At 40.9% G+C, this 12,120-nt stretch overlaps 1 protein-coding gene across 4 annotated transcripts in view; it reads left to right on the forward strand.

The window, feature by feature from the left end:
• The window catches only part of TMEM132B (transmembrane protein 132B), a 259,209-nt gene that overhangs the window by 101,389 nt on the left and 145,700 nt on the right, over positions 1-12,120 (forward strand). For all 4 annotated transcript variants that reach the window (XM_080390918.1, XM_080390921.1, XM_080390920.1 and 1 more), the window contains one exon: positions 7,221-7,361. In XM_080390918.1, the coding sequence (XP_080247044.1) occupies positions 7,221-7,361 (141 nt within the window). The remainder of the gene's footprint in view (positions 1-7,220; positions 7,362-12,120) is intronic.

The raw sequence follows: 12,120 nt of genomic DNA on the forward strand, positions 1-12,120 counted from the left end.
TTCTTAGGAAAAAACGGGGGCTCTTTGGAAAATCTACTGCACTTTTTTGGGGAAGTTGTATGTATGGTTTGATGAAAAGAAAGAAGAAAGATTTTTGATAAAATACTCTCCCCATCATCATCTCCTGTTTTTCATCCTGCATTATTTTGATCATGTTTCTGTAAAAGCTTCATCAAAATCATAAGCCATCACACTTGAGGGTAGGTTGTGTTAATTTGTCTTCCCTAATAGTTAATTTATCACATGGAAAGCACTTTACTGTCAGAATCCAAATTAAAATCCTGTTTACTCTTTTCATTATTCAAAATCCAATATGCTAGTGAGCTTGATGCTTAGCGTTTTTGAAACATTTGATGGGCTGAAAAAAACCAGGTTGGTAGCTTCACCTTTTTGTGTGGAAGAGGGGTAATTGTATCATTCTAGATCATTAGCATTGATTCCTTCCATGATTTCAAAGGAGTTTCTGTTCTCTGAGTTGTTGGGCTTTTTTGATGTAAGTCACCATGTCTGTTGAGCAACTTTGTTCCTGCTTTGCATTGCACTGGTCACTCTACCTATTTTGTCTCCTTTGTCCTACATGGTGCTTTGGCATTGACTTTCTTCCTTGAGTGCTTGTTAAGGATAGAGATATTCTGATATATGACAGTAATAGCTGCTTTCATAGAAACTGCATCCCCAAATGCTTGACAGGGTTAAATAAGACAGCAACAAAAGGTTATATAAAAATAACAGATGCAGAGATAAATTGAGGTGTACCAGAGGGAAGGAAAAGCAAATTTCCTGATGTGGTGTAAAGGTGAGAGAGTGCTGAGGTCAAAAGATCCAGAAAGAGCATTTCCACAAGGTGAGTGGTGGCTGAGAAAGCTTTGACCCTGCAGTGGGGAGGTGTGTCAGGGGTAAACAGGGCCAAGGCAGGCAGAGTGCAGCATATCCCTGTCTTATTTTGGAAACAAATTTGGGCTAATTATGCATTGGACTTGCAATGAAGGAGCAGTCGCTGGAGTAGATTTAGCGTGGATGAAATGAGGAGTTTAGATCCTAAGCAAAGTTCCAGTTGACTTCAGACTAGAGAGTTCATTCTGTAAGTATTGAGCTGTTTTTATCCCCAAGGGCAAACATGCTGCTTTTTTTTTTTTTTTTTGGTCCCACCATGAGTTCCCACCTTGTGTCACTGGTAACACCTATTGCCACTGACTTTGTATGAGGGCTATATTGAGTTTTTGACCTGCCAGTACCATTAATCAGACCCTTTTACTTGGGGTTTCCTTTTGTCTGATGCGCTGCAGCAGCCCTCTGTTCCACATTGCCATCTGTCTGCCACCTACCTGCACCTCTCCACAGGGCTTTGCAGGCTGCTTGTTTTACTTTGCAATAAAGCAGCATATTATTTGTGCTTCTACACTTGTGACCTTTTGGAGAGGGCTTGGATCTTTGCAGGATCTCTGTGTATTTTGATGTGTATTTTACATACTTAGAAAGATAGCTTTACTTATAGTGACATTAATATGGAATTGCGGAAACAAACACAGCTGGCCTAGCGTTGCTATTTTAAGGATAATTTGATGGGGAAGTAGTTTGAATGTAATCTGTGACAGGTCTTTTAAAATATAAAGGAACAAAGAAGTAAAGTTCTTCGAAAAATACTTTAGAAAGTAAACGCTTAGCTTGTGAAAATTTAGGACCTGATTCCCTGAGTTGTAAATCTGACTTCTGTAAGAGGTGAGGCTGTGCAGGATGGCTATCTGCTAGGTGGGCCACTCTCATTTCACACATACTGCAGGACCACAGCAGCAGAAAGTGCATTTGCCCCCAGGCTGGTCTGGCATGGCTGTTGCAGGACACATTGCTATTAGTGGGTTTACAGTAGGAGCAGGAGAGCTGGGTGGGTTTGTGGTGACAATATAAAAATATTCCTTGGCAGCTCTACGCGTAATTCCTAGTTCTGACATGTGTTTTCTGGGTGACACTGCATCACCTCCTTTTCCTCATATTTCTGAACTACCCATAGAAATACCTGGTCAGGAAGCTTAGGAAGACACAAGAGAGGCATGGTGCCTCTCTTGGGGGGAGCTCTGCTCCCACCTCAGCCCTCCATCTGGTATAACAGTGTTTCCAAAACAGTTATTTCATACAGTCACACCAATGTACTCTGACTGTCTGTGTCTCCCACCCAAATGCCATGGAATGCACTTGGCTGTGGCAACTATGAATCACATACACTCTTCTCCTTGCATCTCCCAGCAAATTCCACTTGATTCCTCCCCCTGTACAGGAATGCTTCCTATATAGAAGCACTGCCCATATCACGCACACCCAAAAAGTCCCCAGATGTTATGCCTGGATTCGGTGATTATTTTAATTTACAGTGTTTGGCTTAATGTGTCTTAAAACACATGTATTTTAACTAGAAACTCCCCAGGGACCTCGTTCAGAACTAATTGCTTGCTGTTTGTGCAATTCCTCCGATATGTAAAATGCTCTGTGAGGGCTCAGAATTACTCATCTCTGTTCTGGTTTGGTCTTAAAGATGGGTAGGGGTGTCTAGCTGAAGTGTAAGCCTGGGAATCAGGATATATCGACCCTCCTTCTGGCTCTGCAGAGACAGTATAATTTTAGGTAAGTTAACTAAACTGGTCTACAGCTTGGATTTCCTGTAGGGGAAGGATAATTATTTTTAATTGGGTTAAAAATGCATGTTGAAGGGCTGACTACAGAAATAGTTGGAAATTACAAATGAAATTTATTATCATAACTGTTATTATTAGTATGTCATTGAGAGTGAGTTTAGCTCAGATCATGTTTTCCCCCATAATGGGGTAGGGGGAGATAAGAAGATTTCTAAAATAGCTCTGAAAAAGCCTTGTTTCTCATCATTTTGAGCATTTTCCATCTGCTTTGAGCACATTCCTGTTTTATTTCCTAAATATCTTTTCCTTCTGTTTCTATTTTAAGGTTCCTTTTGCCAAGATTTTACTTCCCAATTACTGCTGCCAGGAATGTTGCTGGGGGTGTATTGCAAGCAAGCATTTACCTTTCAAATTTTGCAGTTAATTGACTGGGAGGTGGTGGAAGTCCCTGCACCACTTCCGCTAAGTGCTCGGCTGTTTAAATCCCTCTTGCAGCCCTTAAGTTACTTTCCAGCTCTGGTGATTACTTGTACCTTCTCCTTTCCTTCTGTTGTAATAACCGAGAGAAGAGGTTTAGAGCATCTGAATTCATGGGGTCGCATACATTTAAGGCTGGGATTGCATTTTAAAATAGTTTCTGGTTGTTCCAAGTTGGCAGGCTGGGGCCACTCCGGCTTGCCTGCTACATTCTGTCTATCATGTTTCCATCTTTATATTCTACAGTAAATGGAGGACATACTGTTCAGGGAAAAAAACACTGCCAGGGATACCAAATGTATTCTGCAGTCTAAATTGAAAGAAGGTTCCTCTGTTCTGCTTTCATAGCTAGAGAAAGGGCTAAATTCACTGGTGAAGCAGTTGTTTCATTGATTCCCTGTTCTCAACAGCTTTGACGCTTCCCCCAACCCCCCTGCTCCAGCTACCTCCTCTTAGGATCTTATGGTCATAAGTGTCACAAAAGGCAGTGCCTGAGGGTGTCACGTTCCTGTTGGACCTCCTCCACCCCTAAAGAAGAGAGTATCATGAATAAATAGTATCACCTCATTTGTGACGCAGGCTGTGGATATAGGCGGGGGGGCGGGGGGGGAGCCTGTTGCAGGCTAACTTCTGGTGAGCTCATTCAGTATTCCTCTGTCTCATTTACATCTCTTTTAACTGTGTTATCAAAATGCCATATAAGGTGTAGTGTTTTAAGGATGGGCAAGTGCTTTTTAGCAGGACATTTTTTTGTCTGAAAATTCTGCTTTTCAGGAAGCAAGTATTTCATGGAAATGAAATGGCAGTTTTGCCAAATTTCCAATTGGCTGTCATGTTTTGTTCCTTTTTTATTTTTTCCTTCTTCTGCATTTCACAATTATCTTTATAAAAAAGAAATTAAGCCATCTTAGTGGTAACAGTTACTTCTTGGATCATGCTTCTGTGAAATATTTCAGTAGGTCGTTTCCATGTTTTCAAGCCCAGGCATGGCAGAATTTCTGTCAACCGGTAAGCTTAAAGGACATCAGGTTTTTCTCAAGCAATCCTATTTATCCTTACAGCTCCCTTTGAGCTGGAAGAGCAGCACTTCCCAGTATTTTCCATGTGGGGAAGGGAGGCGTAAGAAAACTAAATGATCCACCCAAGCTTGTAATTGAAGCCTGGCAGAAAGCAGGGCAATAAACCCAGCAGCTGGGCTCACACACTGGGTGTTCACTGCCCTTTCTCCAGTTAATGTCAGCTCTGGTAGGAATTTCTTATTCTTTTGCAAAGCCTCAGTCCCCAACACTTAAAATAATTTTTGTGCCTGTGGAGTTTGGAGGCAGATTTAAAGATATGAATCACTTATCTGAAGAACAGTAGGCTCAAACCTCCCATATGTAGGCTGGTTTAATTTGAATTTCTTGACTTTTCCTAAGTGAGAAGCTGAATTCAGTTTTTTCCTTCTTTCAACCTTCCTAGCTCTACAGATATCCAAAAATGCAGAATGACATCTTGTTTCAGCCCACCAGAGCAGATGCATTGCATGGGATTAGACTGGAAATTTTCCTAAAATGCAGCGTTCTGAGACGTTTTTGGAAAATGTAGCTGGGGAGCAGAATATGCGATGTTCACTTGATGCTAACCCAGCAAGACAGTAGATATGCAGCAAGCAAAAGCTGTAGGTACAGTCAACAAGACAGCATTGCCAAAGACTAGAAGGCCTCCTGTTAAGGGGCAGTGCCCTGAAGGAGAAGCCAAGTGGTGAACCAACAGGACGAGCATCAGGACTCATCTGATGTCCAGACAGGCAAAAAGTGTCCCGTAGCTGTGTTCAGACGCAAGAGAAGAAACAGCAGTGCTCCCTGGCTGAGGGAGGTACGCACGGCCGAGTGGTTACCTCACGAGGGAAGCCCGTGTTCTAGGGCGCAGAGTGTGCGGAGGGGTTGGAACAGCCAGCCCTGTAGATAGATGCAGGTATTTGAGGCTTTTGCATCCTTACCCTTATGCTGTGTGTGAGGATCACTAATGGAGGTAAAGAGGAGCAGCAGCTTCAGCTTCCGAGAAGAAGGGAGCTGCACAGGGAACCTGCGTGGTTAAAGCCTGCTCAAGTGTGGCAGGGAACTGTGCCATGTTGCTTTTCATCCTTGTTGGGGTAAAACGACCTGCTAGATTTTGATCAGAGGAGGTGAAAGTAAATGCTCCAGAGTGAAGATATCTGTAGTGCAAAAGCTGTGTAGGAGGACATAACAAGCTTCTGACAGATGGGAAAAGGCTGATGAATCTTGAAATCATGGGTGAAATCCAGTCGTTGCAGCTCCCCCCGCCCCCCAGTATCTCCTGCCCTTCAGTTAACCTTTAATTAACCAGGAGTTTGACTTGGGTGGAAAGTTGGGTTAGAGGTTACCAGACATGCTGTCAAGAAAACACATGGGAAATTGAGGAGGTGGTGGGGAGGCGAATTTGTTAAAAAAATGTAATTTTGGTTGGGAAGAGAAAATTTTAAAAGTGGTGGTGTTTTTTTTTGTTTGGTTGGTTTTGGTTTTGTGGGGGTTTTTTTGTTTGTTTGTTTTGCTCAAGTCGTAATATTTTTTTTTCAAGAGCGGTTGACTAAGACTAATGAAAAAAATTATTGAATCCATTGCTGAAGGCCTAATCCTCTATCTCATGCAAATTACAGGTCAGTCTGAAATTAAGCCATGTAGGTATCTGGCAGGAATTATTTGGTGCAGTGTAATTACTACAGATTAAATGAATGTTCTTTTGAAGAAAGGAGATGATAGGAAAGGGGCACATAAGCTTTGAGGCATATTATTTGGAGATCCGCATCTCTGTGGAGAAGCATGAAGGAGTCAATTAGAAAAATATCAAGTAAAATTCTCTCCTTACAGGAAACATTTTTCATCAGATTGGTTATGTCAGGCATGAATTTGGCCCATCAAGTCAGTAAAGCCTTACAGGCCAAAAGAAGGATATAATAAAAGCAGGATGAATTAATTCCTTCTCAGAGGAAAAGACCACCCGTTGAGTCTTGAAGCTACTTTGATCCAAACCCATGAACTCAGCTAGAACTTAAAGGAAATTCTTAATAGTGTAACGTGGGCACCAACTGGCCACAAGGCATCGGAGCAAATCCATCACAATTCACTGTTAAGTAACGCTTCAAGTCTCAGCAGTGCTGTTTCATTCCACCATACAACTAAGAGGTCCCTCTTGGCTTTGCTTTTAATTAATTAAGTCACAGTAGTGGCAAACGTGGCGCTACAGCAGTTGCTTTCTGCCTAATTGTTCTCCAGGCATATTTGCAGCACTCCTGTCAAAATCCCAGACTTGTTTCAGGAGTCAAGCTGCACAAATGAAGTCCCTGCTATTAAAAGCAGTTTGTTTCCTATTCCTTGGCAATCTGTTCCTAAAGCTGAGCCCCACTGGAGCGTGGACCTTTTTTTTTAGCAGATTTTTCTTTAAGCCAAAAAATGGTGACATTTACCAACTACCAAACTGCTTTCTGACTCTAGCCATGCTTAGAAAAATCAAAGTTTTCCATGTCAGCATCAAAATGCTTTCAGCAGCAAGAGTTTGGCATGTCCAGTTTGATAGATCCCAGTACAACAGCGTAATTATTTTTATCCCTCGGTCCTGGATCTAGGATAGCATATTCCTTCTCTCTCTTTCATGCGTTATTGTCTTTGAGCAGCGAAACACATTTTTCCATGCAGATTGCCCAAGTATTAAAAGGCACATTGCTCCCAAAGGTTTGCAACCAGGAGGATGTATTCTATATCATTCTGATTCTCAATCTTGAACTGCAGGACAGACACAAAAAATAAATCAACTTATGCTTAGTCACATCTGTTTCATTTATATCAAACTAGTGCCACTGAAGCAGAAAGCATTCATATTCTCTCCACATTGTTCAAGCAGAAAATTAACTGGCTTTGCACATAATGAATCTCATACTTCATTTCTTTAAAATGATTGGACCTGGTTTATATTTTTAAAGCAGAGTCACTTACAGTTGCAATGTATCAGTCTTTACTAATGGAAGAAGGAATATTTCCTTTTATCTTCTTTGTTTACCTCTCTGGATTTATATGTAGGAGGTCTGTAACTGAAGCAATCCCTATTGTTCACCAACAGAATTAGGACAGCCCCAGGTGTGAAGATCATGGACATCAGAGTCAGTGATGCAGACCAGTGGGGGGTTCAAGAAGAGACGGACAGTGCGAGGACCACTGCCACAATCACATGTGTGCACAACGACCCAAACGCAGAGAACAGGTAAGCCGCCAAGCAGTTTTGTGCATTAACTCTTGTTAAAATGCTGTGAGAGAACTACAATAGCTTCTTTAATGACTTACATTGTCTTTTAATAGTATTTTTTCCTCCTCAGCCTCCTATAAAAGCTATAGGTGATCTGATGACTTTTGTCCTTTTGTTTAAAAGCTTTTGTCCTTTTGTTTAACTTCTGAGCTTCAGAAGTAGATTTTCTAATTAAACCAGAGGCAGCCAACTAGTCCTAGCTCACATTCGGTTTTCATGCATGCTCAGGGCAGCAGGAGAATTCCTGTTGCCAAAGAGCCAACAGAAAGAAATGGATTAAAATAGAGAAATATGAAGTATAATTGAAAGCAATATAGGACAATGGTGTCTTCTTTATTTGAAAAGCTATGAAAGTAATAGCTATTAAGTGTTTTTCATTATTGCTGCAAAACACTTATGGGTGTCTATGAACTGTCTCATGAATGCTGTGTACATTTGTTACGGTAATGCTCCCACAAGCTATATCAAAGGTAATGAGAAATTTACATTGTTAGTCAGAATTATGTATTTTACAATACAAGCAATTTCTCTCCATTATCATGCAGTTACTCTGCACTTAAAATACACTGTGCATGGATTTAGCTTGAAATTGTATCATAATTAGAAAATTGCAAAACTTTGTGTCAGAATTTTTATTGGAGAAATCTTTTGCATCCATCTTTTTTGAAAGTTCCTGTAAAGGAGAAAAATCGTCATTAGTAATTGTTTAGACCTAGGAAGATTGTTCTCAGAGGTTTGGAGTGCAAAGAGAGTTTCCATTCTGTTCTGTTGCTGAAGCTGTATTAGAGGAATAAATGCATCCCATCTAGCTACTGGATACAAGTGTTGAGGTGAAAGCTATTTAACGTGAGTTTAGTTTTTAGCAGCAGGGATAATAAATAAGCACTGCCAGGGTGAGAGTCCTCTTGGGTGTATAAAACAGGCCTCATGAACAGCAAGTGAAGAGTGCCTGTTTCTCTCCAGTAAAGATGCAGGGTGGAGGTGACAGTGGGATGCGTACATTTGCATTGTAAATGGTGAAGTGTGGGGAGGTGATTCCCTGCTTAGTGGCTCTGACTAAGTCAAGTGCCACAGAGCTTTCTGGCATCAAATTCAAGGCAACCCTTTCTGTTCATTAGCTGTTTCATGCACTTCCTCCCCATTCAAAAAAAAAAAAAAAAAAAAAAGGGTGGGGTGAGGAAGGCCCTTCTTGTTTCCTAGGCACATTTGTTAAAGTCATAATTCCGAGGTTGTGATGCAGGGAATTCTAGCCACTTTCCATCACCATTTTGCTGGGGTTTCATGGGTTGCTGTACTGATAAAGCTCAGACAGCTGATTTGGCACTATGCTTTGTCTCCAGATCCTTTGTTTGGCAAGATTTTCTAGTTTCTCCAAAAGCTGTTAAAAGAAAACAGCGAGTCCCTTTGGTGGGGTGAGAGCTGGCTCAGAGGGCAACCTTCATGCTTGTTCTGGAGCTGCGCGATGACACACGATGGCTCCGGCAGTGAAATCTCAACCTGAATTAGCTCAGGTGGCTGATCTGGGTGGTTGTGCAGTAGCTGCTCTCTGCTGAACGTTGCAGTCAGTTTTTTTTGCTAAAACAACTGTGACCTCTGTTCTCTTCTGAGCAAGGTGGAAAGCCATCAATTTGAAAGTGAAATGCTAGGGTTAAAGGAAGACTTAAGATCATTTGGTGTTACAGTGGAATCTATTGAAATGAAACAACTTTTTTTAGTTAGACAAAAAATAGTATGAACACTGAAACTTACTTCCTTGTACGTGGTTTCACTAATCCATGAAATTATACCTGTCACAGTAACTTAGTTTTTATTAAAACTGATTTTTGCTTTGTGTTGAACTGTTAAATTGCACAAAAGCAATGAATCTCAAGTTAATTAATACTTTGACCCTTTCCTTTGTGAGATTAGTTTAATATTTTTGGATTAATTAAAGTATGCAAATAAAAACTGCTGCAAGATCGTTTCCAGATTTGCAAATATTGTAGTTCTTAGAGTAAATATTTAACTTTGATCTTTAATTTGCCTTTTTGGACATAATGGTGGCCCTCTTGTTTCTTTTGAAGAATGCTAAATGTTTATGTGGGGATTCTGCTGTTTCATTTAAATAAGCAGAGATCTGAACTTGCTTCTGTTAAGGTCAATGTGGCAAAACTGTCACTAGACATGATTCATCTGTTCCTCCTTTTAGTAATTCATAGAACTTCATTAAAGGCAGTTTATGTATAAGTGAGAGTGCAGGATCAATCTTTTTCATTGCAGAGCAGAAGCTATTAGTAAACAGAACCGTATCTACCTTGGGGGAGATGGGGTTTTTTTCTCTCTTGGAAGTATTCCGTTCTGCTGACCTGCCCGGCAGTAAGCTGGTAGTAGGGAAGTGGGCAGGCTGGGGCTGAGCCTCGCAGCTGAGCTAGTTTTCTCTGAGGAAGAGATGGCTGAGTTTGCTATGGTTTTGCAACCTCCCTTGGGCTTTGTGATGGGGCAGAAAGCCCTGGCAGCCCTGCAAGCCACAGCTTTGGTGAAAGTGAGAAATTCCAGCAAGTCATGGCATTTGCAAAATCTCTGACTATGCTCGTTGCCCTTAGCTCAGAGAGGGGTCTGTTCTCCACTGCTTTGCACTTCAGTTGCTCTTTCTTCCCCAGTGCGCCACTCAGATAAGAGCCACCGACAGACACTGCCTGCAAGGAGAACAGTGGCTTTGGACTGTGGCATGTTCGTGATCCAGTCTGCATTCCTTTTCGCTAGCGTTATCAGCTGGAGCCTTTTCAAATTTGCTTACTTTTCTAATCTTTCTCCTTCTCTCTGCGGTGTTATCGTTATCATGAGTTTTTCATCTCCATTTCTCACATTCCCCTATGGAAATTGAGTGTTCATTAAAATGCTTTAAATTAAGACCTTTCCTCCTTGCATGCAGGGTGCATCATGCCTTTTCTGTGCATTACTTAAAAAAAATTCCTTATCACAATGTTTCAGGCAGTTTACATTATATTCTATTAAAAATCCATTTTGTCCAAGGTTGTCACAATTCATAGATTAAAGCTTTCCAGAGTGTGTTTTGTTAGGAATACATTCATAAATTCACCTCTTTAGTAGTTCCATAAGCTTGTATTTAAAACCTCTTTTTGATAATGTAGTTGAACAAAGAGCATAAAAAGAAGAGATTATTTTAAATATACACACACTAGTATATATGCACACATCTATTCTGATCTGTGTGGAGCCTTGCTTTGCCCTTACTGCTGCCATCTCAAAGGACTTTTTTTGGTAGATCATTGAGCAAGGAGATTGATTGTTGCATCTGCATTTATTGTCCCTCGTATTCTCTCCTTGGGGCAGAAGTCTGTGAATCTCATTTTCGTAGGGTTAGTTGAAGGAGCAGTGTGTTTTGTTCCAAAAAGACACAGTTTCTACTTCAAGCACAAATACTCCTCCATTATGCCTGTAGCTGGGACCCAGCACTTCCAGTTCCATAGGAAAAGATCTTTCTGGGTTTCCGTGTTGAGTGCAGAGTGCATCTTGAAAGGAGTAAGGAAGTCAGGGCTGGTGGGCTTAGATAAAAACCTAGTGCTTTCAGCCTCCTGCGCAGAATAACTGTGTTTGTGAAGGCCTGGGGTGGAGGGCTATGTGTTGAATTATTGCAAAAAGTGCTTTTGAAATACAAGGACAAAATTTGAGAGTACACCAGACACATTCTTTGTGGTTTCCAGAAAATGGATCCTATTTTTGTAAAGACTATGCAGGCTTTTTCCATTGTATTTGCCAAAAGATGGATTGAGCCTTGCAATTCTTTTGTCCTTTGCACCTCAGAGCTCTCTGAAAGCATCTAAGGAACATGCCACAAATTAGGCTGCAGTAGGACTAGGGCAAGAGGGCTTGAAAAGGTACCCTGAGAGCATGGTCCGTCTTTTGGCAAGCTGTGGTACCTCATCACTCAGTGCTGCTATCTAGAGGAATGGGATTTTGGGAACTTTGCCAGAGTGATTTAGCATTTTGTAGGATTAGGTTATTTGAAATCATTGGTGAGCAGGAGCTGGGTTTCCATGGTCTCATTTGAAAGGCCCCGCAGTATGACTTATTTCATGGTGCTCGGTGTCTCCTTGCTGGAAAGCTGAAGAACAGAAACTTAATGTGACCTGGCCTTTGGTTCAGGAGAGAGAAGGTGGCACAAACACAAAAAGTTGGGCCAGAGAGTTGCAACTCTTCTTTAAAAGGTAGTATATGAAGAGATCATTTTCCTTACTCAAGAAAATGGTCATTAAATTGTGTTGGATTATTAACAGGTGACGAGAGTCTGATTTTCTGACAAACTAGTACTTTAACTAGAGAGGTTATATTTATGCTAACTAGCAAAGTTAATTAAATTGATTTTACCTGCAGTGCTGAGTATAGTGTTATTGAGACCAAACTGGTTCTTCTCACCTAGGGATTATTTTATCTCTGTGTCTGTAATACAGCTTCCATCTCTCAGGATATCCATCACTGCATAAATTAAACTTGCATGAGGGGTACTCAGAATGCAGAAGTAGGGAGGGTGAGATCTTCAGAGGGATTTCTTTCAAGTGTCCTCAGAAGTATGTATTCTGTTGCCTGGAAATTTATATTTTTTTAATTGATGCAGATCAGCTCAGCTGCCTGGCATTTGACATTGTCTATCTTTAAACTCGAATAAAAAATTAAGTTTATATAATGATCATTTGATTTCCTTACCATTTTAATTTTT

Source organism: Falco punctatus (assembly GCF_963210335.1).
Source record: "Falco punctatus genome assembly, chromosome: 1".
NCBI classification, from domain to species: domain Eukaryota; kingdom Metazoa; phylum Chordata; class Aves; order Falconiformes; family Falconidae; genus Falco; species Falco punctatus.